Source organism: Netta rufina, assembly GCF_964035555.1.
Source record: "Netta rufina genome assembly, chromosome: 17".
Taxonomy (NCBI): domain Eukaryota; kingdom Metazoa; phylum Chordata; class Aves; order Anseriformes; family Anatidae; genus Netta; species Netta rufina.
The window spans coordinates 6,765,452-6,790,956 of NC_140141.1; the positions used below are offsets into that span (position 1 = coordinate 6,765,452).

The 25,505-nt window shown below is 36.9% G+C and overlaps 1 protein-coding gene across 5 annotated transcripts in view; it reads left to right on the forward strand.

Annotated features, from left to right (window-relative positions):
• Positions 1–209: 209 nt before the first annotated feature.
• Positions 210–25,505, forward strand: part of CABIN1 (calcineurin binding protein 1) — a 109,084-nt gene continuing 83,788 nt past the window's right edge. For 4 of the 5 annotated variants that reach the window (XM_084297506.1, XM_084297509.1, XM_084297508.1 and 1 more), the window contains exons 1-25: positions 210–302; positions 1,359–1,494; positions 2,462–2,527; positions 3,004–3,068; positions 3,514–3,606; positions 3,976–4,089; positions 4,262–4,396; positions 4,663–4,843; positions 6,066–6,195; positions 7,108–7,257; positions 8,338–8,630; positions 9,660–9,828; positions 10,304–10,440; positions 10,830–11,047; positions 12,221–12,299; positions 12,531–12,718; positions 13,332–13,478; positions 14,218–14,412; positions 15,444–15,680; positions 16,371–16,524; positions 16,758–16,873; positions 20,555–20,716; positions 22,036–22,242; positions 22,602–22,747; positions 24,352–24,613. In XM_084297506.1, coding sequence (XP_084153632.1) covers positions 3,066–3,068; positions 3,514–3,606; positions 3,976–4,089; positions 4,262–4,396; positions 4,663–4,843; positions 6,066–6,195; positions 7,108–7,257; positions 8,338–8,630; positions 9,660–9,828; positions 10,304–10,440; positions 10,830–11,047; positions 12,221–12,299; positions 12,531–12,718; positions 13,332–13,478; positions 14,218–14,412; positions 15,444–15,680; positions 16,371–16,524; positions 16,758–16,873; positions 20,555–20,716; positions 22,036–22,242; positions 22,602–22,747; positions 24,352–24,613 — 3,516 coding nt within the window. In that variant the 5' untranslated portion in view covers positions 210–302; positions 1,359–1,494; positions 2,462–2,527; positions 3,004–3,065. The remainder of the gene's footprint in view (positions 303–1,358; positions 1,495–2,461; positions 2,528–3,003; positions 3,069–3,513; positions 3,607–3,975; positions 4,090–4,261; positions 4,397–4,662; positions 4,844–6,065; positions 6,196–7,107; positions 7,258–8,337; positions 8,631–9,659; positions 9,829–10,303; positions 10,441–10,829; positions 11,048–12,220; positions 12,300–12,530; positions 12,719–13,331; positions 13,479–14,217; positions 14,413–15,443; positions 15,681–16,370; positions 16,525–16,757; positions 16,874–20,554; positions 20,717–22,035; positions 22,243–22,601; positions 22,748–24,351; positions 24,614–25,505) is intronic. The other variant, XM_084297507.1, reaches the window with a different exon arrangement.

The following is a 25,505-nucleotide window of genomic DNA, read 5'->3' on the forward strand; positions in this document are numbered from 1 at the left end:
AGCTATCCCCACACGGAATCTGAGGCAAAACCGGGCACTTTGGGCGGTTTTCTAAACCCCCTAACGGCCGCAGCGCCCCTCAGCCCGTTCCCGCCCGCCTTCTCCCCCCCTTCCCATTGGTCGGCTGAGGGAACGCTCCCTGGCCCAATGAGCAGCCGCTTTGTTGGCGACGGGTTCCGGGGCGGTTGCTGTGGAGATCGCTGAGGAGGCGGCGGCCGCCGCTGTCCTGAGGGAGCCGCTCCGGGAGCCCCGCGGCGGCTGCGGCCCGACGGCTGCTCGGGGCAGCGGGGCGGCCCTGCCAGGTGAGTGTCCCCTCCGCCACAGCCCCCGGGGGGCCGTGAGGGGCTGCCCTGCCGTGCCCTGCCCTGCCCAGCCCGGCGCCGAGGGCGGCTGAGCCGAGCCTGGCCTGGCCCGGCGCGGCGGGGCCTCTCCTGCCCCGCTCCCTGAGGGCACCCTGAAGGTAAACGGGGGCTCCTCCCCTCCCCCGGCCGCCTCCCAGCCCTTCCTGGGCCACCCTGCGGGCAGGGGAGTGTGGCGAGCAGTGGGAGAGGTGTCCCCGCTCCGGTTTGCGGAGAGTTACCGCGTTTCAGTGAAAGCGGCTGTCGCTAAAATGCGGCAGAGGTGAGCTTTGCGGTGTTAAAACAAACAGAAAACAAAAAATCACCCAAACCCCAAGCCTTCTTTAAACAAACACGTATTTACAGTGTATAATTTTGTGTACAGCAACAATAAAAGATGCCAGGAAATACCAGGTTACTCCCTTTGTTTCTGGTTTCGAAATAAATAATCACCCAAAGGATGTTACAGATAACTGGGAACGAGAGTCGCTTGAAATTTTTACCTAAGTTTTAACCTACTAAGGGAAAAAGAGAAGATTTTAAAGTCAAGGGGCTTTAATGGCTATTGTTGCCTTTTAGAAATGTGTTCACTTGTAATAACCACAGTTTAATAGCAAAGACACTCTTGCAACTGAAAGATTTCAAACGGATTGTAAAGTTTTGTGGTTTGGACTGATTGTTTTTCCCCGCCTAACTGATGCCGCTGTCTTGCTCCGAAAGTTCTTATTGTGACTTAAGTTTATTCTGAGATATTCTGAGGCTGTTGTAACTCAGTCCGCAGTCAGGATAACATGCACATCCAGTGCCTGGCTTAAAAAGCCCCAAACCCACTTGCCTAGCATAGCAGTGTAAAAGCTGTGTGAAGGTTGCGTCTTTGTCCTGTTTCCAGCGGCATTGCACTCTGTTTGGTTTTGTGGTCTCAATTTGTGACCACCAGAGAGAAGAGCTGCTAAATATTTGTCACAAACGTCTCATTTAAACTAAAGTAGGATTAAAATTGTTTCCTCACCTTTTCCGTAGTTGCAGTCTCATTGGCAGTCCAGACGTGGAAGTAAACTACTGATTGTAGACTTTCCTGTTGACTTTGGTACAGTCTTAAACAAGACTATGTGATTCAGCAAAGGCATCGAATGCGTTTCTGCAGATGGGCGTATTTGTAAGTGAACTTAAAAATCCTCAGTTTAAATATCTAATTGATTTGATCGTACAGCCTTATTTGCCTAGATGTCATGTCTGCACTTTCTGTCAAAACCTGGGGCGTTCAATACTTTTGAAAAGAGATACCATTAGTCTCTGCATGTATTTTCTACATGTGCAATATAGACAAGGGATTATTGTCTTTGATGTTTTATTAATGTTCAGTGAGTGACTTAAAAGGAAAAATGCTTTATTGCTGTGTAGTTGTCAGTCTGATTTAGCTGCAGGTAAAGTAAATAGTGTGTGAGCAAACAAAGTACCTGCTGAACTGATGAAATTAATGAAAAAGCACATTTTTTTCTACAAGCAGAACTAATCATGATAATGTATGAATTCAATTTATACTTCAAAACTCCCACTACTTCCTGCTGCGGTTAATTTTGGAATTATTCTTCTATTAATGTGGTCTCCAATATTAAAGACAGTTTTTAGCCTGTTCTGCATGTGTCATCTCTGTTTCAGTTGATGGAAAGGCTTTATACATAAGAGTGAAGCTTTTTTTTCTTTAAAAAAAAAGCCACACAAAACTCCATAGTGTTTTGCTTTTGCTAACATGTTTCAAGCAGTTTATAGAATATAAATTTGGGTTTAATTCTGTGGAAAAAAAACTTTCACACTTATAATCTGTATTTTCCCTTTCAAGCTTCTTATCATTGGTAAAAAGACTGAAAATATTAGTAGCTCTCCTGCAGAATGAAGAAATACTAGTTAGTAAAAGTTCAATTTCTAGAAATGTATAAAAATAAAAGGTCTAAGTGCGTATGCAGTGGCTGTGACTTGTAACAGGGATAGCAGTAATAAAAACATTTTAAATCAGAATAATTTCTAGGTGCAGACAGTATTCCGAGTAATGAGTAGCCACTGTGATCTGCTGCAAAGTCAACAGGACTTGGGTGGCTTTTCCATTTTTTCATTTCCTGTTCTAGAAACCATGGCACTTTCTGATTCTTAGAGACTTGAGAGAGCACCCTGCTTTGTGCTGCAGATGAAAGGTACAGGAAAAGTTCTACGTTTTTATTTTAATTAATGGGAGAGAAATTTCATAAGCTGTAATGATTCATGCTCATGTAATGCCAGTGTACACAAGAAGCTTTTCCTTTGTGAGTTTTTTGTCATTTCAGGGATTCATGTTTTAATGTTACTATAATGTGGGTTAATTCAATATATGCTAACCAAATAACCTTACAGCTTTAACTACGTTGCCAATGCTTCCCCTACCCCATCACCACTAGGAAAGCCATCCTGAAGTAATGAGCATGCTTAACTTTGTAGTTTATTCTCTGTCCTTAGTTAATTTTAACTTTAATGTTGTTTTTACATGGTAGGGCAATTTGTCTCTTGGCATGGGGGGGCAGGGTGACGTGGGACAGTTAATTGGTTATTGCTTAAAGTAAATCTAGCCTGTCTTTTACTTCTGAATGCTTCCTTTATGGATGGAATAAATATTCTAATCCAATTTGCTTTCCAGACTTTCTAGTGTTTAGCACTCCCTGCTAATCCTGGAGAAGGACAGTGTGAATATTTACAAACATGGTAAGGGCTTATTTGACATGGTGTTCAAGATGTTTTGGAACTTGAAAACTTTCTCTTTCTGAGAAATAAGAAAGAATAAATTGTTATAATAAGAATGTTGGTTTCAGAGTGATTGTAGCAATTTATAAATTTAAGAAATTGAAAAGCATCCCTGTAATATATTTTGTGCTTTCTAGGGAAGCTATTACTCGAAAGACATTTGAAATTTTAACTTTGTTTTTAGCTGACTTTGGGGAAGAGATTTTGATGTATTATCATTTGTATATATTGTATTAGTGACGCCTAAATTCATTGCAGCTCTTGTAGCATTATGCAGGGACCTCACAATATAGTGTGTTTGCCAAGTAAAGTGTTTTTTAAAAACCAACCAAACAAACAGTTTGCAAGAGAAACTGAGACTCGTGTAGATGTAACGGTTCTTGTGGAATCTCAACTGTCATTCTAGATTAGAATTGCAGCACTAAACGCAAGCTCCACAATTGAGGATGACTATGAAGGTACCTTCAAAAGTCATAAAACACAGACAAAGGAAGCACAAGTAAGTAAACGCACAGTTTTCTGAAGTGACATAATGGGTGGGAATTTTGTCCTCTCTTGTTGAAGAGGTTGTTTATCCATAATTTTTTGTTCTTAAGAAAGTTTTGTTAATAACTTACCTCTTCAACCTTCCTTTATCAACCTAAATTCATTTGAGTTGTACTGAATTAGTAAGGCTAGTGTTCTTTTGGGTGAAGACTTAATATGCAGTAGTAAGTACTATTAAAGGCACCGTATCTTTTCAGAAGCTAGTCTGAAAAATGGTGAAATAACAGCATGAAATAATTCAATTTTGCTTAAAAATAATAATGTTGTTGTTATATTTGATAAAATTACCCTACAGAATATGTTCTAACTTTTTAAACTACAGGAAGCAGAAGCTTTTGCTTTGTATCACAAAGCTTTGGACCTTCAGAAACATGACCGGTTTGAAGAGTCTGCTAAAGCTTATCACGAACTGCTTGAGATTCGTCTTTTGCGAGAGGTCAGTGACCTTCAGAGAATGAAACTCTATAAACTGTTATTATATTTTGTATGACTTAATTTCTTACTGGCTAATTACAAATGTCAGTGTTCTCACTTGGCAAGTTTTTTGTTGCTATTTTTAATTTGACTAATTCCTAATGCCCATGTTGCATTTATTTTACTGTTTCTAGGCAGTTCTTTCTGGTGACGAGAAAGAAGGGCTGAAACATCCAGGCTTGATGTTAAAATATTCCACCTATAAAAACCTAGCACAACTGGCAGCACAGAGGGATGACTTAGAGACAGCCATGGAGTTTTATTTGGAGGTACAGTACAGCTGAAATAAAATACTGGTGCCTTGATGTTTGCAACAACTTGCCAAAATACAAGTGTACCCGTCTCAGCACACCTCGTTTGTATATAGGTCTGAGTTCTGTGTGCTTTCTGACTTTATATGCTCACCATTCAGTCCCCAAGCCAGTAGTGCCTCAGTGTAAAACTAAAGCAGGGACAGTCTCTGTAAACAAGCAGTTATGCATGTGACCAATGTCACATCTGAAATGTGACCAATGTTGTCTGTTCTGCTTTCTAGGCTGTAATGCTAGACTCTACTGATGTCAACCTATGGTATAAAATTGGTCGTGTGGCAATAAAACTCATCCGCCTACCTTTGGCTCGTCATGCTTTCGAAGAAGGTCTCAGGTGTAATCCTGATCACTGGCCTTGTTTAGATAACCTTATCACAGTCTTGTACACACTCAGTGACTACACAAGTAAGTACAATAGTAATCCTTTAAAAAAAAATCTGAAGAAACGTGTAATTTCATGTTAAAATATTGTAACACAATGCAATTGTAAATGAGAAAAATATATCTCTCATAGGCATGCAGTATGTTAGGATGTGGTGAAGATTTTTACTTCATGATAAGTGATGATTTGTATGAATTCTGGTTGTCCTACAAATAAATGCCCGGTATGGTGTTTATCAAGAATATGAGTGGATCTGCATTTTGGTGTTGGATCTCTGCTTTTGGTGTTAAAATATCTTTCTTTAAAACAAAAACAAACTCCACCTCCAAAAACCAACAACAAAACCAAACAAAAAACAACAGCAACAAATACCTAACTAGCATGTTTGTTAGTTCAGTAGACAAAATCATGAGTGGTGTATAAGAGGAAGAGGAAGGGGAATGAAAACTGTCAGACCTCTGTGTTCCATCAGGTGTCAAGTGGGCTATTTTTCACCAAAGGATGTGCTGTTGACATGTTAAGTGTTTGATATGGACTGCAGAACATATTGTCAATGATAAATGAGGTCTGAATTAAGGGTATTTGAATTTTCTACTCCAGAGTCCGTCAGCTGTTAGGTCTTCTGTGACTTGCTTGGCTAACGGGATTTGATCCTTAGCAAGTCATGTTTTGACTTTGAGCTTTGGACTGTGTCTTCTGTAGCCCAGACCAGTCAATAAGTAGTCTTTCAGTTCTTAGAAAGAATCACTTCACTGTTTTCAGAGTAACTGTATTGTAAATTCACTTTTGCTCCAGAAGAGCTGTCTGTCAGTCTGGAAGCTGTAAAACCGAATTCTCTTTATGTAGTTTCACATGTGAGCAAAAGCCTGGGAGGGATTCACTGCTTATTGCAGTAGTGGAAGACATTTGATAACCATGAACATGGTAAACATTTGTGATTCCCTTTTACAAAATTCTAATACTCTTTGTGCAGGACTGGGAGTCTTAAAAGTAAACAAAAAATGTACAGCAAGTGTTTAAACAAAATTAATGTGCTTTTTTTCCTAGATGTAATACTTGAGAAGAGGTAATAGGTTGTTTTAACTGTATTTTCATGGATGTCGTTATCTGACACGTTACAAAGCTATTGGTTTCTCTAAACGTCATGTTCAGATGGAGTTTAGTGGTATATATGAAGCCCAGAAATGGGATCGTTTGAGTGAGCCGAAGTAGCAATTGACCATTCAATTTTCATTTCTCTGTCAGCATGTTTGTACTTTATCTGCAAAGCCTTGGAAAAAGATTGTCTGTACAGCAAAGGATTGGTTCTGAAGGAGAAGATCTTTGAGGAGCAACCTTGCCTCCGGAAAGATTCTTTAAGGATGTTCCTCAAATGGTGGGTGTCATCTTAGAGTCAGTGCTGAGTTTGGAGTGTGAATTTTAGGCTCAGGTAGTTCAGAAAAGCTGGTGTGATATAATGCTTTAAGCTATAACAGTGTCTTGCTGACACTTTTAAACACTTATCTTTTAAATTAAACAAAAAACAACAACAGCAACAACAAAAAAAAGCTAAATGTTGCAGCTACCAACAGGATGTCAGGGAGAAAGTAGAGGCCCATAAAACTTGTGGGATCTGCCCAAGGTAACTGAACTTTTATATTCTAACATCTGAAATGTGAAAACAGAGTATTTAGAGTGAAGATTTAGAAGAGAATGCATAACTTCACAGAAGGTTCTGTTTACTTAAAGAGATCCTGATTTATTAAGCTATCTTAGGTCTGGCTATTAAAATTAATTGCATGCTGAATTAAGCCAAGGCTTTCAGCCACTTGGCTTTTGTTTCTGGATTGTGGTATCTCTGAGAGAGTGGACTATTTTTAACTTTCAAAAATTCATTCCTAGACTTGCAATATACAAGATGATTTTCAACTCCAATTTTTTTGTGGTTACGTGAATTGTTCAGAGTAGCACTTTGGAATGAAAGGAGTTTCTCAGCAGTACATTTTTTTTTCTGAACCATGAATTTCTAAGTTATCGCTGTTCAAGAAAGAAAACAGTACCTACCGCTTTCCTTTCATTTCTCAGTATTTGGGAAACAGAGTAGGACAATCTAAACTTATTTCTTAATTTTAAACAGAGCAGAGATTTCTGGTGGTGAACACTTTTACTGTAGGCTATAAAGTTTGCAAAATAATGTTTCTTTAATGCATGTTTTAACCCTTTATTTTTGCTATATTATAGGAAAATATAAAATGAATCTGCGTTTTAAAAAATCAAACCCTTTTCTTCATTTCTTAATATTTCCTAGTGACATGTCTATCCATAATGTAAATGTGAGTACAGCTGAAACAGGAAGAATCATAGATGAAGCACTGGAGCTACGTAAGAAAAGACAGGCTTTGCTAGTGCGAGACAGAGAACCAGACCTCAGACTGGTCCAGCCAATTCCCTTCTTCACGTAGGTCTTCATATTTTCTGTTTCTAACAGGTTTATCAGAAGCTACTTATGCTGACATCTGTGTTGCACTTTAAGCTTATTCAGAAGGCTTTTATTGCTTAAAAAAAAAAAAAAAAAAAAAAGAAGAATACTTCCATATGTTATGAGTCTGTAGGTTGTTTTGGTCTGCTTACAATTTTATTGTAAGCCACATATCTATCAACTTTCAACCTTTGAATTAGAACTTCGGACTGATGTTAAAAAGTCTTAACTGAGAATGATTTTGCAATCGTTCCAGCTGTATTACTGGATTTTATGTTTGACTAGTTTGAACAAGAACTTCAAAGTAAGTTTAGGTTTTAAAAAAACATTTTTTACTATTGGTATGCTGAAAACTTGTGAACAAATTGCTGTTCTTTATTTGCAGCAAGATATAAGGATACTATTAAGTTGTTAAATACTTCTTTATTAAGGTATAAAGGGTTATTTTTTATTGCACATTTTCATGGAACATTGATGGACTCTGCATGTAGGTTGTCTTGCAGAGAAGCTATGTCTACTTGTAGATAAGGGTGATTTTTTACTGTTGTTGATTAAATGCAGAATCTGAAAATGTTTCTTTTGACACTGCTTTCTTTTTTTCACAGTTCAGTACAGAGTAATTTAATTTCCTCAGCAACTACTGCATAGATCTTTTATTCATGAAAGACATTTTCTGAGACTAGGCACACTGACTGACATTTCCTTCCTACTTCAGCTGATGCACCAGTTTCCTCTGAAAACTTTTCTCTGTTGCCATATTTTGTTCTTTGTTTTATAGTGGTGCATTCAAGAAGCAAAGATATTAAGGACCTCTCTTCCAGGCCTGGAACAGTCAATGGTCCATATGACAAGAATACTGGAAGATATTCTCCAGCCTCTCTAGCTGTGTAACAGATTTTGACTCTCAGATTACATGTATTCTTCTGAAAAAGCTGTTCTTGCTACCTCTAATTATTAGGGAAAGACAATGTTGAATGCTATTAGGCTTGTAAATACAATTTAAGAAATAATGTGACAGGAACTAATGAAGTTATGATACCGTTGTGTTTTCATGTGCAGATGGAAGTGTTTAGGAGAAGCTTTACTTGCCATGTATCACCACCTCACAACATGTGATCCTCCACGACCCAGTCTGGGAAAGAGAATTGATCTGTCAGAGTACCGAGACCCAGTTCAACATTTGATTGTTTCTCCTACCTCTACTCCTGTCAGTGTTATTCAGCCAACTCCTGTCAGCACTAGTGCAGTGGTGACAGTTGCAGACCCTGTGTTATCTTATACTCCAGCAACAACTAATTTTCCAAGCCACAGTCAGAATGTATTGGAACCAGGAGCTACTGTAGGTGAGCAAGGTACTTCAGTTTAAGATTCGTGATTTTTCCTACTTATCTGGGTACTAGAAGCGCTACAGAAAAGCGCTACAGAATACACTGGGAAATACTGTCTCTGAACTGCTTGTTGGTGGATTCAGAAACTTTTTAACATGTGTATAGCATAGAACACAACTTCACTTTTTTTCTACCATATAAAGTTATCTGTTATCTGTTTGCACTGGAAAAGGTAAGCCACCTAAACTGTCTGAAAATCACTGACTGGCAACTCAGACATGGGATGGGTGTTCAGGGCAGTGGACTTCTTTCCTATCTAATGGATCTGGGAGTCAGGTTGTTTTTTTTTTAATTGTTACACCAGTGCAGGAGTATCTAACCCCTCCTGTTTTTGTTCTGTTGACTTATGCTTCTAATCTCAGACTGAAAAAAGGAAGAATCATATCTCCTTTCCAGCAGTGTTGCATATCAGACTGCTGATGGTGTGGAGTCTTGGATTCCTTAGAAATGAATGAGCAGTTGCATAAAAAGATAAGACTTGGTTATTCTGCTTTTATGTGTAACTTTAAGGACCTGAGAGAACCAAGCTGTCAGCTATATTTATTTGAAACTTGTATCAAGAGGTTTGAATATTTTATTGTGTAGTTGTATTATGTATTTACATATCTAAAACTCTCAAGGAATTACCAGTATTGATATTCATGGGAATTTACAAATGGTGTTGGAGGTAAAGGCAGACTCCTCTGATTCTCATTGCAGAAGCTTCTTGAGACTAAAATAATGATTTATAATGAATAATGAAATGCAGAGTTTTCAGTAAGAAGTCTGCTTTTTGCTTCAGAACAGCATTTTTAAGCAAAATACCATAGCCAGTTTATATTCTGTTGTTTTTTAAAAAAAAAAAAAAATGCTGTTTTCAGAAGGAAAATAGAGTATTCTATTCTAGAGTACCTTCTCATTATTTTTTTCTAAAATGGTTATCCACTTCTTTGTCAGTTTAATCTGTCAGTATTTATTTATTTATTTATTTATTTATTTTAATTCTGTTTTTAGGTGATATATCTGCAGGAGATAAATCCAAGAAAGGGGTGAAGAGAAGGAGAATTACAGAAGATAGTGGTGAAACAGCAAAACGGAGATCTGCTAGAGTCCGAAACACTAAGTGTAAAAAAGAGGAGAAGGTTGACTTTCAGGAACTATTGGTGAAATTCCTTCCTTCCAGGTATGGTACAGAAATAACTTGCATCTTGGGAGTATCAAGAGCTAATTAGAGGAGGCTGTTTGGGCTTCAGGTTGGTTGGTACGGCTCAACCTTAAAACCACTATATCCATGCTATTTTTTAAAGGACATGCAGTGCAGTTTTTCGTAAGTTTAATAAAACTGTTTTTAGTGAAAACTACTACAACCTAATTTACAAACTAGAAAGCTTTTGTTAATGTGAAACAATTAGAAGACAATGCAGACAATGGTTTAGAAGACAATTAGAAGACAATGTCAAATTGGGCAAGATCAACAAACAAGGTGTTCTTGGTTTGGACAAAATTTGGGAACTGGATGTAAATCTGAGTGTGCTTCGGTTACTGTGCTTTCACAATTAAAATATGCACAATGTGCCACACTTATGTTTGATTTATTCGTAAAATAAAGAATGATGACTTTGTTGGTATAGTGTTTTTTGCCCCACGCTTTTATACAGGTTAAGAAAATTAGATCCAGAGGAGGAGGAAGACCCTTTTAATAACTATGAGGTGCAGTCAGAGATCAAAGAAGAGAATTTCCAGCATGTTGGACCACATAGAATGTCATTTGATTCTACAACTTTTATGGAATCTGGTAAGGATTTCATTATAACAACCTTTTCTCTGTTGTTTCTTTCATCTTGTATGCTTTATTTTCTGTATTTTCCTATCTTACATCTAGAAGATGCAAATAAATATGCTATTTAAAAAGTATAACTTCATGGCGAGGAGCTATCTTGGTTGGTAATGTAATTTTATTGAAGTCTTGGAGACTCTTTATTTACTGTGTGCAAGAGCTGTATTGCATGGAGTCTCCCACTTAAGCATATTAGGATACTTAGTTTTGCATTTATGCAGTGCAGGAGGACTGCTGTGGCCTTTTTGTAAGCTTAGTGCAAAATATGCTGTTGAAACTCATTTGTTTCAAATCATGGTTTGTCTTGACCTTAATCATGTTTGGCTTTGTGTTTATGTGCTTTCTAGAGAAACAGGATGTTCATGAATTCTTGCTGGATAACCTAAACAATGGTGGGATCTTGGAACTCATGATGAGATATTTGAAAGTCATTAGCCAAAAGTTCCTGGTGAAGTGGCCTCCTGGCTTGTCTGAGGTGGTCCTTAGCATCTATAATAGCTGGAGAAAGCACAGCAGTAGTCTTCCCAATCCATTACTGAGGGACTCAAGTAATCAGCATATCAAGGTAATGAAACATTTTTCTGTATTACATTTTCTGTTTCATTGCCACTATGTTTCTCTCTGTGCACTGAAAGTACCTAACCAAAATCCAGCAATTAGCTGCAGGCTTTCCTTAGCTCTTTCTGGGGAGCTGCTTGTGCTATAGCTGTTGCATCTTCCATAAACTGTGGTATACCTACTGCAGCTCATGTAACTGTTTGTTCCTGAGCTCCTGAACATATCTGTGTGATACTGCATGTATGAATACTCTGTATATAGACAGCATGTGAGTATATAAGCATATAGATGTAATTTGTATGTTAGATACTTAAATAGTTTTTATTCCTTTATTCTGTTGTTGCTCTTTCTTTTCCTTCCCTCCCTTTGCTTCTGATATGACAGAATTTTGTTTTGTTCACATTGTTTGAGGGTCAGCATTTCTGCTCTAAATAAAGTTAAAAAAAAAATGCAGGCTATATTAGAAGCAAGCTACAATGACAAATGGAAGTAAAATAAATATATATTTAATATCAAGTGTTTCTACTGATTTTTCTGAAAACTGTGCTCCACTGATTTAGTTTAAAAAACCAAACAAAAACGTATTATTTAGCAGATGTTAAAATTTGTATACATCTGGTATGTAACTATTGTATTTCTGTGTATTTTCATGTATACATACCCTTTTACTGAACAAATTTAAATGTTTATAAATGTGTTTATTGGGTTGTCACTATGATTGCATAACATCTTGCTAGTATGTAACGCTTCGTGTTATGCCATTTAAAAGAAGAGAAAGCATGAGGACAGTGACTTTAATCCTTGAATGTATTTTAAACTCATTCTCTAAACTATCCTGAGTGAGTTTGGGGTTTTTAAGGCTACAAAGGGCTATTCTGGTAACATGCACTATGGACCTTTGAAACTTTTCGTAAGCATCTAGGTTTTACAGACAGATCTGTAGCCCTGTGAATGTAATCAGCAAATAGTATATTCTTCACTGCACAAAACCACCTGGTAGATATCCATGGTGACATGATTTTTATCATACTTCTGAACTTTATCCATCAAGCATTAATAAGCTGGTAAGACTAGAATACATATTCAATCTCGTGGAGATGATGACTTTTTACATCTCAAATGTCAGTGCTGCTACCATATTCTGAATTATTTGTTTAATATCTTCGCACTTCTTTTGCAGGATATGATGTTGATGAGCCTTTCCTGCATGGAACTGCAATTAGATCAGTGGCTACTGACAAAAGGAAAGAGCTCTACAGGTGAGAGCCAGGTGTTTCTTTCCTCAGAATAAAAATGCTATAGGTAAATGAAGAAATTTTTCTAGGAATTCACTGGATTTGGGAGTTATCTTTTCTTAAAATTCAGAACTGAAAGGTGCGTATTATAGGTCTATCAATTGTTTGCCTTCAAGTAGTACTTTTGAAACATTTGTATGTGGGACTCTTTTCATGGGATGCTAGTAACCTTATCATAAAACAATTGATTTGCAGTTGCTCCCCGAAATTGCCCTGCTGCCTCTGTCAATGGAAAGTTTGGTCCTGACTTCCCAGGAATTCATTTCTTGGGAGACCTGCTTCAGCTGTCATTCGCATCCTCACAGCGAGATTTATTTGAGGAAGGCTGGATGGAGTTTGTCACTCGGGTGTATTGGCTGAAAGCTCGCTTTCTAGCACTTCAGGTTTGTATTACGTGTGATTTAAAAAATAAAACTTCTCCCAGCAATTAAAAAGTAATGTTGTCCAGAAATGCTGCAGTTGATTTGGAAAATGAGAGTTATTTTAGGGCTATTGCAGTCTTTTCTTCAGATACACTGAGTTATCTTCTGCCTGTGCAGCTTGCATTTCATTTCATTTGTGACCACTCAACTTCAGTATGTACTTCGGTTGGACAGAGCAAATGGAATGCATTCACCTTGCAGAATAAAAGAATGTTTCTTGACTCAGTGTTTTGATTTGTACAAATGGAAGGATTATTTCCACTGTTTTATGCTTCTGTGTTCTTAAAAGAACGGTATTTTAGTCAATCTAAATTAATCTTTCATATTCGTGCAACTTGAATTCTGTTTCTCTGATTTGTTTTAACTCCTATGAAAGTCACTGCTAAGATGCATTTTTTTCGGTTTGGTTTGGATTTGTTTTCTTGTGGGAGGATGTGCAATAATCAAACTGGCAGTGCCTGCACTGAATTTATACACTTTTGTACGTGTTTGGAAAACCTTGCTGCAGACAAAACTGTTGAGGTTCATTGTGTGTTTTCTCTTTTTTTCTCTCCCCACTGTACTGCTTCTGTAGGGAGACATGGAACAGGCACTTGAAAACTATGATATCTGCACTGAAATGCTACAGAGCTCCACTGCAATGCAAGCTAAGGCTGACAATGAATGCATCACAATACGGTTACCTAATCTACATGTTGATTCTGTTGTTTCTTTAGAAGAGGTAAGAATTGACTTGCAGTGTTCTACCCCTTCCAGTTTCAAAGGTCATCTATGAATTAGCTCTTTTGTTATGGAAATTTTACCATATCTGTTCTAGATTTTTTTCTAAGAGTGAAGGAACAGGTTCATAGTTTAATGATGATGTTATGGCCAACATCTTCTCAAGCAGATGCCTTTTGGAGCTGTTTATCCTGTACAAATTAAAATTGATTATATGCAACATATTTCTATTAGAGCAACTGTTAGGTGCAGCAAAAAAATATTAAACCAATGTTTTATTTTCTGTTCTACGAACATAACTTTCACTGATGGCTAAATGAGCTTCTTACTTCAGCAGTCAATTTTTTCCACATAATAATTTGCATATATATTTAAATAAAAGGTTGTCCATCTTCTGTTCTTTCTGTTGCTGTTTTGGGAGATAAACTCCAACCCAGGTTATGCCAACTTCACTTTGAAGTCCATTTGATGGATGTGTATTTGCAGTGTAGAAATACATGATTTGGGAATTTGAGACAAAAAAATATAGTCATTATAGCACTATAGTCATGTACTAAGTAATAATTTAAAATATGTGGAACAGCTTAAGTGTTACACAGTAGGTGTTTTCTTCCTGTTTTGTGTTCCTGGATGTAACTGTAGAGTTAACATAGCTTTACAGCTAAACTGCTAGGTAAAATGCCACTAGTCAAATGTACTTAAAGACAAAGGTTGGATTGTGCTATCTGTGATGTTTACAGATTGATAAGAACCTAAAATCTCTGGAGAGATGCCAGTCTTTGGAAGAGATCCAGCGACTGTATGAGGCAGGGGATTATAATGCAGTGGTGCATCTGCTTCATCCAACTTTATGTTTTAATGGTTTTGGAAGAGCAAAACATCTGGAATTTGTAACATCCATACCAGAGAGACCAGCACAGCTGCTTCTCCTACAGGTTTGTTTTGTCCTGGGAACAGGATGAAAGGATTTCTAGAGTGGATGTTAATGGTTAATGAGTCTTATTTACAAAGCAGAACATGGAACCAAATCTGTAAATGGTCAGAACAGCATAGTTTTATCAACATCATTAGAAGTATGTCAGTTTTTGCTAACTGCAGATACAAGACGTCTGATGTCTATTTGAAATGGCCAGAAAAATTCTAAATTCAAATAAACTTGAATCATTTGCAGAAACATCTAGTGTCTGGATTCATGTTACCTACATCTGCTGTGAATACTTGCAGCTTTTGTTATTGTTGACTGTTGGTGATTTACAGCTGTTCTGAACCTGAAACTTAAAAAGCTATGTAGCATATAAATGATTTTTATGATACAGTGTACCTGTTCTGCATGAACGACAAAGTGTTAATACATATATCCAGTATAATGGCTATAGATTCAGTTCATGTGACACTGAAAATAAGTGTATGAGTGACCTCAGCTATTGGAATAGTTTGAGCCTGTCAGGTTTTCAAGGGGGGGGAAAAAAAGGCTGCACAAAAAAAAAAAAAAGGACTGATTTTTAGCTGGACTGAGCCAAATCTGACAGTTTCCATGCCATCTCGTTTACCCAAGCTTGGCAGAGTATAAAGAAGCAGGAGGATGTTGATACAATGCTGGCCTTGTAGTTGCCGCTTTGATGTTTATAAAGTTATGGTAAAATGGTTGCCCAAGATCATAAACTGCATATGGTTAGAATTCATTAAGCCTGTAGACATCACCTTCTTGAAAATTTGTATTTCATGCCTCTCTTATTCTAGCAGAAAGATTCAGTGATGATATTCAGAAATTTAGATCATGTTTGTATATTTATCGTCCAGGGCCCGTGCACCTCCTGTTGTCCTTTAATGTGAAGGTGTTTTCTTAAACTTAGTAGAGTAAGCACCTTACTTTTATACAGCGTATTGCTTTTCTCTGCTGTGTGTTCATGTTTTAAAATAAACCCTTCATCCTTACAATAGACTTTTTCATATTTACGTTCCCTAGGACTCCCTACTCAAACTGAAAGATTACAAGCAATGTTTTGAATGCTCGGAAGTTGCCTTGAATGAAGCAATTCAGCAGATGATGAATATGACAGCAGCCTCTGCTAAAGAAGAGTGGGTTGCTACGGTAACACAACTGCTCACAGGAATAGATGGTTCATTGTCGTCAGACAGCAGCATCCTGAAAGATCCTTCTATAACGCCAAGCCTCGTTCGATTAACAACCAACCTGATTCAGGTAACCTGTTCACCTGTACTCGGAAAGAGGCACTGCATGATACAGGCCTTAGATGTGATTGTAGCTTCTGTCTTAATTGCCACCTGTTCACAGTGACATTTTGAGTTATGTTTTTGTTGGGGTAGAAAGGAAGATGAACATTATCTTCAGTCTTCATTTTCATTTCAGTGTGTTAGGCACTGAGCACACCTGTTCTAGAATCTGTAGCAGTAGGTACTTTCAAATGCAAAGCTGACTAAAGTAATCAGCAAGTGGTAGTAAAATAACCCAGGGAACAACAATTTTCATATGCTCTGTTTGTAATGGTGATTTAGCTGTCTTAGTTGCAGTTTGTAAGTTATGGTGTTATCTTGGCTGTACATGTTTTGGGCTAGAAAACAAGATCTCATGAGCCTTAGGAACATGGTAGAGTTGCTTGCAAGTGCTGGCCAATCTAAGGGTTTTTCAAGAAAAAAAAAAAAGATGCAAGAGAATGTCAGGGTAGGGGGGATTCATATTCTACCATCCCCCATGCAAGCTGGTCTTATTTATAGGACTTTTTACTCCTATTCACTGCAAAAAACTGAGATTTAATTTTAGATTATTTCCTTAGGATAGAATGCGTTACCATCTTTGGGTTGTTTGAGAAGGACTCGCACCTGACTCTTAATTTGTATCATTTTGTGTGTGAAATGCATGCTTCTTTATTAGATCATTGACTGCAGCATGGCAGTCCAGGAAGAACCAAAAGAGCCATACGTCTCCTCAGTGCTTCCGTGGATTATCCTACACAGGATCATCCAGCATGAGGAAGATGCTTTTCGGTCCCTTTGCCAACAGCAGCAGCAGAACCAGGGAGAAGAAGGTAATTTAGTTATTCACTTTTACATATTGGAGCTGATCTTCTCACTGTCTAGCTCTGGAGTGTAAATAGAAAACCCGTAAGTTACCTTGCTGACTGACGGGAGTAGAGGGATATACAAATGTCACTTTCTTATCTCAGATGAAACTTTTTTTTTTTTTCCAGATGAAGCCTTGGCTAGTTGGTTTGAACTCAGTTCTGTTCTACTAAAATATTTACTAACTCCTCTCTTCCAGCGAGTCCTGATACACCTATGCTGCCTTCTTCGCTCATGCTGCTGAACACTGCTCATGAGTATTTGGGAAGAAGATCCTGGTGTTGCAACTCAGATGGTGCTCTTCTCAAATTCTATGTAAGTGTTAGCATTGTAGGATACTTTAGCCTGGAAAGAACCTCTCTAAATCATCTGGCCAACACCCATCTCAAAACAGGGAACAACTTCAAAGTTTATTAGATTAAGGTGTTTTTTTTTCCGCTTGCTAGTGTCTTCATGTTAAAAATACACTTTAGATTCCACTTTACTTCTAGCTGCCAAACACGTGAACATTTTAGTAGGTTTAATCTGAATAGCTAAGGCTTGCTTCCCCAACCCCTGTACATTTATATTCTTTCTATACAGGACTTATTGTCAGGCAAGAGATGGCTTTGTCAACCACCTTTGTACTATAAAAAACATCTTAAATGAGAATTAGTAAATGGTCTAAGCTCTGACATACCTTCTACGTGTTATCAAAGATGTCAAAATGGATGTGGATAGCTGGCAGCAAAGCTGAGCAACTTAGTTCATGTAAACTCAGTACAGTAACACCTGCAGTGTTACTTTACAGATGCTGCTTTAAAAAAAAAGTAGGATTCCGTGTTCATCATAGTGATCTTAAAAAGTTTTTACTAAATTTACAGTTGCTCACATCACAGAACCAATATGTAAAGTTTGCACGCTTTTCAATATAGGTAAATACTCTTTAGTATTTAAAAGAATGTCTTGGATGAAAATTCAGTTTTGAATTTTGCAGTTAAACTTGGTTATTTGTTTCTTCTAAATCACAAGAGTAAAGATTTGTAGGGTGTGGTCTATCCCCAGTTATGCTTCTGGAGTGCTAGTGGTCCCTTGAAAGGCAGAGGTGTTACCTGAATTTGGTCCTGGAGCTATGACGTTTTGGCTGTTTTGTTATTGATAAATTTGAGTATTTTGATTTATACCTGCTTTGATTTATTTACTGCAGACAGAGAAAAGTAGTAATTCTATTGTCTTCATGTTATGAAATAAATATAAATTCAGCTTATGCAAATAGATCTAATTTATTGAACAAAGACGATGGAATGAAGAGCTAATTCAGTCCTTCTCCTTGTGTCTGAAGGCTATTTTCTGCTCTGTTGTTTAGATGAGTGCATTATAAAATCTAATGTGCTTGAGAAACGTGTGTCTGGGCAGTAATGCTTTAGCATTATTAGATGAAAGGAGTTACCCATTCATTGACTTTTTCAAGAAAATTCCTTGAGAAGTTTCCCATGGTTGAAGCAGAATATTTCTGTGTATTGCTATTTCCTTACTTTTTCCCTTAACTTAGAAACTGAATCGCAGTCAGCTTTTCACCATCCAGAGTAGCAGTCTGGGATAACCTGGTTGTTGGCAAAACCCAGATAATACAGTACTGTGGCATTCATTGGGTAGTGCTCTACAGGGGTATTTCAATTGCACTTCACAGATTCAGCTTGACTTCACTGAGCCTTATTACCTTCAGCCAAGAGAAGACAGTTATTAGTTCTGCATAGAGCTACTCTGGAATCTCTTTGTTTCCCTCCTCAGCACTCCCTGGACCTTATTAGCTGCAGCCTAGTGCCAGACTCCATCTACCTCTGCGTCTGAGCAGTGCTGTGGCCAGGCCAGTAATTTAGACAGCTAGGAAGGATGGTTTGGAGAGCCTGAGGGGTTCTGCAGGAGAGAGTTCACCCCAGCAGGGCTGGAGCTAATGAACAGTGTTTGAGCTGAGACTGATTCAGTGTAGAACTATTAGATTATCTCTGCATCCTACTCTCCTCAGTCTTCCTGGTATTAGGAGCATAATGCTGATACACCTGAGTTGACTGTGCATGGATTTGCCTCTGGGGCCAGGGGGCTTGTTAGCTCAGGCACTGTACTTCATGAAAATAGATAACCTATTTCCAGACTCAGCCTTACCCTGAGTGTAGTACAGGTGCAGTGCTCCTAGGTGCTGAATCTAAATCATGTTTGAATGGTGTGCCCGTATCCATAGCCTGATGAATCTGATAGTATAGCCTGGGTAAACTACAGATAATTAACTGAGAGTTCTGAATGTATTTACAGGTAGATTTTTGCAAATGTCATCAGGTACACTGAATGAAATCTTCAAATTTCAGTCTCAGAATCACCCACTTCTATAGCTAAAATAGGATATGGTATTATTTAGCACAGGTATTTAGTTTTCAGAGATGAGAGGGTGTCAGAAAGGTAAGGAATGACAAAGATAAAATGGGACAAATAGTTGAAGGCACCTTCAAGAACATTTTACAGAAGTGCTTTTTATATACTGGTGTTAAATGGTATTAAATGATTGCCTTGTATAGGTGAACTGTCTGTTGAAGCTTCTTTTACTGCTTGTAGATCAAGGAGTGCAAGAAAAAACATTGATACATAATTAACTCCTTTGGTGGTAGTCTTAAGTCTGAACTATTAAAATCCAGTTCCAGGTTACTGCTTAACAATTTGAAAGCCATTCAGGTTGTTCTGAACACTGATCAAGCAATAATTCTGTTACAGGTGTTAGATCTGATTTTGCTTGCAGCAGTAGGAGCACCATGCTTCTGTTAGTGTTCTGTGAGGTTTGCATCTGCCTTTCAACTTATTTACCTCCACTTTATTAAACTTCAGAAGTTGCTCACAACTTCCACAGGAAAAATAGTGGAAATAAGGACTGCTGTGATTCAGAGTTGATTGCTGTCACTTGAAATTTCGTTGAAGTGCCTTCTAACAATCATCCTTGCTCTACTCTTATTTTTTCAGGGTTCTGGGTCTTAAAGCAAACAGTGGTACCTGGGCTCTGGCACAGATCTCCTTTTTCTGACAAAAAAAAAAATAAAATACAAGAACAAAACAACAACAACAAACTCAGATTGCTGTTGAATGTATAAGATGTTATAAATGTAATTTCCACATACACATTTCATTTTTTAATTTAAGTTTCATAGTATAACATTATTGGAATTGATTTTTAAACCTCTGATTGTGTTTGGTGTTTTTTTGAAGCAAAGATTCAGAAACCTGGTGTACAGATTACTCTTGATGAACATGTTTCTATTAACGGTGAAATATTGAGATTCTTCTGGAATGTCGTCTTTTTGTTTTGCTTTTTCAGGAAGCATGGTGAAAAATTTTCAGTAATTACCTTCTGTCTTCTAACAGCATTTTCCAAAGTGTGCCACTGATGGGTACTTTTTCTTGTAATGTTGAAGTTAAAGTAGCAACTTGGTACTGTGTTTAGTCATTTGAGATTCATACAGCCACTCTTTAGGTTTAGCCATTGCTCATACTCTGCGATAGTGTCCCTTGTAGGCTGATCTTCATTAGCTGATGCTTCTTTTTCTGCAAAGGCCTCACCATTCCACATTTTCCATACAGAGAAAACTGATTTTTGTGAATTAGTGTAGGTGTTCTTCCATGCATTCTCCTTGTGGTAGCTGGCTTATTCAAAGGACTGACAAACTATAATGATTATATTTACAGAATTCACTTGGTGTGTAGTGGGAAACTTCGATCAATCTTAAGTCTAAAACATGAAGTTTTAATCACAGAATCAGAAAGTTGATTAACAAGAGTTCATGAGTTAATGACGAAAAAAGTAAAAACACTTTATTGCAGTTAGTGCTACTTAAATGACTTGTGTGAGACTAGTTTACAGAAATATGGGGAAAATTTGGTTATAATTTGGGAAAAATGTGTAGCTCTGTATGCTGTTTTCATCACAACTCCAGACAACTAGGTGACTTTTTTTTTTTAATATTTGTGCTGGTGTAGGTTCAGGTACTAGAAAAAGAACTTGCAGCATCCACTTCTGAAGATACTCATCCATACAAAGAAGAGCTGGAAACAGCCTTGGAACAATGTTTTTATTGTTTATACGGCTTTCCTAGCAAAAAAAGCAAAGCGAGGTACCTAGAAGAACATTCGGTACAACAGGTAAGATCTGTATTGTTTATTGTTAGTAAAATATTCTGAGGTGATGAAAGATGTACCCTTGTTTGGTTTTAATGGACCTTAAGATATTTATGAAGAAGATTTTTTCATTTATTTCCCTGTAAATGTTATGTATTTTACATATCGTAAAAAAATAACCTGTTAAAGGGTTCCGCTTTTCTATGAATATAGAGAGTAAAATGTTTGAAATGAAGTGTTAGTATAGTCTTATGCATAGTTTGAAACTATCTACAAACTGATTTTTATTGAGCCATGACTTTCCTGTTTTTAACAGAGGAGGAGAAGTTCGAGGTTGAGAGCAATAGAGAGGAAAAAGTCAGCTTGTGAGAAGAAAAGATTTAGCAACCAGTCTTGCAGTTATTGAATATGAAAAGTGGCACTGTTAAAAATGATGCAAGTAAATTACACTATAGATTATTTTATGAAATTCATGATGAATAGTAGCTGTTTATTAGAAATGTGTGATTCAGTTGAGTTTGGGAAGAGAAAAATACTTCCATGGGAAAGAGGGCTGTAGTATTAAGGGACAGAAAAATCAGGTCAGCAATCCTCCACCTGAAAGACTTTTTGTTTACAAACCCCATTACCAAATGCAAGTGATATTAAATCATAAATGAAAAAGTTTCATACAAGCAAAAAGTTATCTTGCTACTTTGAAAGGACCTTTAAAATACACAAATACTGTTACTTTGTTAGTTATTGAGTATTTGTGAATTTTCTCTATCAAACTTACCTATTAGAAAATTGAGATAATGAGAAGATGGGAATAATTAAGAAAAAGGAAAAGAAGGGTAAGGAAAGTACCTTCTCCCCAAAACACCTGTTACATTTGTGCAATTCAGGATGAAAAAATTCTTACTGAAATTATTTTTAAAATTGTCTTTTTTAGTAATGCAAATTACCTGTTTTCAGTACAGACGCAAAATTTACTGTAGGAATAAGTAGAGCAATAAAAGGAAAAAAAATCTTGGTCTAACAAGAAGGAAATGGGGAAAAGTAAAACCGAAAAAAACAATAAACAAAACAAAGAACAATTTTATTTAAGGAAGTAGAATGACTTTACTTCTCAGTAACATACACTAAGTTACAGACCTATATGGTAGTCTTTTAATCACTGAGCAGTATGCTGCATTTGGGAACACCATATACTAATGGTGCCTTTAATTGCTCTTTTTCTTGAGAGGTTTAATCTGTTTCCTGCTAGAGTAGTATAGAAAAGTCATAGAAACTCACTTCTAGTAGGTACTTTAGTTTTGGAATTTGAGCTAATTTTTTCCCCTTTCATCTGCCTCCCTCTTCAGGTGGATCTAACGTGGGAAGATGCTTTGTTCATGTTTGAGTATTTTAAGCCTAAAACTCTTCCAGAATTTGATAGTTACAAAACCAGTACTGTTTCTGCTGACTTGGCCAACCTTTTAAAGAAGACTGCTACAATTGTTCCTCGAACAGACAAGCCTATGCTGAGCCTAGATACTGTTTCTGCCTATATTGAAGGAACATGCAGCAAGGTATAAGTAGTTGCTTTAAAAAAAAAAAAAAAAAAATTACTGTTTTCTTTGTTGACTTTCAAATAGTTAAGGGAATGATTTATTCAATAATACTGTATTTCCTCAGATAATTGCATTTAAATGAAATAAGAATGATACCACCGAAGTTTCTGGTATTGAAATGGCAAGATGTAATGTCGATTAATATGGAATCCATGTGTGATGTTCATTAGTGCTTCTCAGTGCTCTGTAAATCTGTGGAATACTTTCACTATCTTCATATTCAATCCTTCATATTCTGTGATAAAAAAGACTACTTTCACTACAAGGAAGAAGCAAACGTTCATCTCATTTAACATGTACATTTTATTCATTTCCAGGCACCATCTCTCCCAGATGGGGCAGACTATTCTCCACCGGTGGTGACTGAGTTGTATTACCTTCTGGCAGACTATCATTTCAAGAATAAAGAACAGTCTAAGGCCATCAAATTTTACATGCACGACATTTGTATTTGCCCAAACAGGTCAGTGATTGTTTTGAAAGTAAAACCAAAAAATGAAAGTGCGAGGTGAGGAGAGGGGGAAAGCGAAGTTAAAATCAAGATTGACTAAGAGGGGTGGGGGCTGAACCAGTCATGCTCTTTTACACCTTTTAGTCTTTGGTTTTGATGTGTTCATACATGTCAAAGAATAAAAGACTTCACTGTTCAGAGGTGTAAGGGATACAAATAGCAGTCTCTGCTGGATTAGCTGTTTAGGCTGACCTCTTCTGGAAATTGTTTATCTTGCTTAAATAGTTTATGTTTAAACTAGTTTCTTGATAATTTATAGTGTACTGAAATACCACCAAGGTTAAGCTCTTTCATCTTAAAAATTAAGTATGTTTTGAATGAATTTTCTAAAATGAACTGAAGCAATCTTTAAGCTTATGGATTAAATTTAGGGCTTGTGTGTTGGATGTTAGCAATCATTTCAATTCTCATTGAAGTTGATAGACCAATGTCAGTGACAAAAACCCTAGTGTAAACGTCTTGAGAAAGAAAGCTATTTCTAAATCAAGTCACATAATAGACAAAATGGAAGGTGAAGGCACAAAGCAATTTAGCATGTGAAATCTACAGAGGAAATAGACGTATTTCCGTGTTATTGAATCTTCTAGCCTGGGAACTGATTAGCAGATTGCTAGAACTTTAGTTTGGAGCCTGATAAATTACAAAAAATAAAATAAAAATTCTCTAGAGAATTTTTATAGATATCAAATGATAGTGCACTTTGAATTTATTATGTGTAGTTCTGTTGTTCTGAAGAACATACTTTGTATGGTAGCATAGTATTTTTACCCTAGTCATCTTAGATATTACTTCTTCAAATGTCTGTATTATCATTTCCTTAGGGAATCTTTCTATTTCACTTGACCCAGAAATGAGGTTTCAATTGAAATTAGCAAGAAATTAACAAGCGAAACTGTGAGGACATTATTTTTCCTTTGGAGTTCTAATTGTGGTTAAAAAAAAAAAATGAGAACTCTTGACTTCAGATGGTAGTATGAAATTAAGAAATAGGGAAGCCACTCTTCAGACTGTATTGTCAGTGATTAACTGGATGCTGAGCATTTCCCTCAGAAAGCAATCTTTTGGTTTATCAGAATTTTCTTATATGAATGCACTGTTTTTTGTGATTTTTATGTTGGAAAATAATAGTGATGATAAAGACCATTCACAGTTCAGCCCAGTAATACAAAATGCCACGATAGCTGCTGGGCTACAGAAGTCAAGGGTGACAGTGTTTGGACAGGATGTGATGGCTACTAAGAAAAGAAATCAATGGGAATGCAGCCATTAGATATTGTACTTTTGCGTAGCAAATAAATCCAGATATTTCCCGTTTTTTCAAGTGAGAGAATTATTGGGCGTGGTGTTTTATGAGGAAACAATTTTTAATCAGTGTGATTTAGGTTTATACAGAGTCTTTTTGACTATGAGAGGAGGAGATGCACAAATCTGTTTTGAGAGAGCACATGACGAAAGAAAGAAGAAGTTGTGAATATAATGAAGTGGATCTTGTCTTTGCCATTCAGTGTTACGTGTGTGGGGGAGATTACTGATGTGTTTTTTTCTTGCTTGCATAGGTTTGATTCATGGGCTGGCATGGCTCTGGCTCGAGCTAGTCGTATTCAGGACAAATTAAACTCTAATGAACTGAAAAGTGATGGCCCCATCTGGAAACACTCTACTCCTGTCTTGAATTGCTTTAAGCGAGCCCTAGAGATTGACAGCTCTAATCTCTCCTTGTGGATAGAATATGGCACCATTTCCTATGCCCTGCATTCTTTTGCATCCCGACAGCTTAAGCAGTGGAAAACAGAACTCCCCCCTGAAGTTGTGCAGCAGGTGGGATTTAACTTAGAGCAGTGTGAACTTTTAAAATGTTTTAAGTGGCCTTTCCTAACATAACTTCTTTAAAATTAAATATTTAAATGCTATACACCACCTGTTAGACTGTATAGCTACTTAGTAGTATTGGAAATTCTAATTTTCATCCATATAAGCATCTGGTATCAAACACTGTTTAAAGGGGTTTGTTTGTTTTTTCCCTGCATAAGATTAATTTCAGCCTGATCTTTGAATAATCTTTCAAAGATTATACAAAATGATGATAACCTTTTGGAACAGGAATTATTTTTTACCTTACCTTTCTGTAAATGTCATACAGTGTTTCCAGGAAAAGTTGAAATGTATACATGTTTAAGTAGTGAAAAGATTAAGTATTACTCTGGTATCTGCTGTTCATGAGTCATCTCTTGAATCTAAAGGTATCTGTTTTCTATGTTTTAGCGCTATTTACTTAAACAAAATATCAGAATAAGGAACTTAATATACTTCCATAGACAAAAGTTGTTATAAAATTGTTAGTCTTTCATATGTAATAGCTATAACATATATATAAAATGAAATTTATTGCTGAATCAAAATGAGCAATTCCTGATACTCTCTCTGACCTTAGAGTTGCTGGGAGAAATGTTTCATCTTTTTTGACCAGTAAACTCAAGTTCTGACTTAGTATTTCTGAGTCAGTTATGTAGTTCTGTACTTCATAGTTATGTAGTGCAGAACTAGAAGCAGAATGAAAAAAAAAAAAAGTGCTGCAGTGCTGCTAGTGAGGGACTGTTGTGATTTATAGAACTTAACAAGTGTTCAAAATACAGACAATGGTAATGGTAATTCAACTTGCTGAAGAATTCCAGGGATAATGCTGAAGTTATTTCACATTGTCAGACAAAAA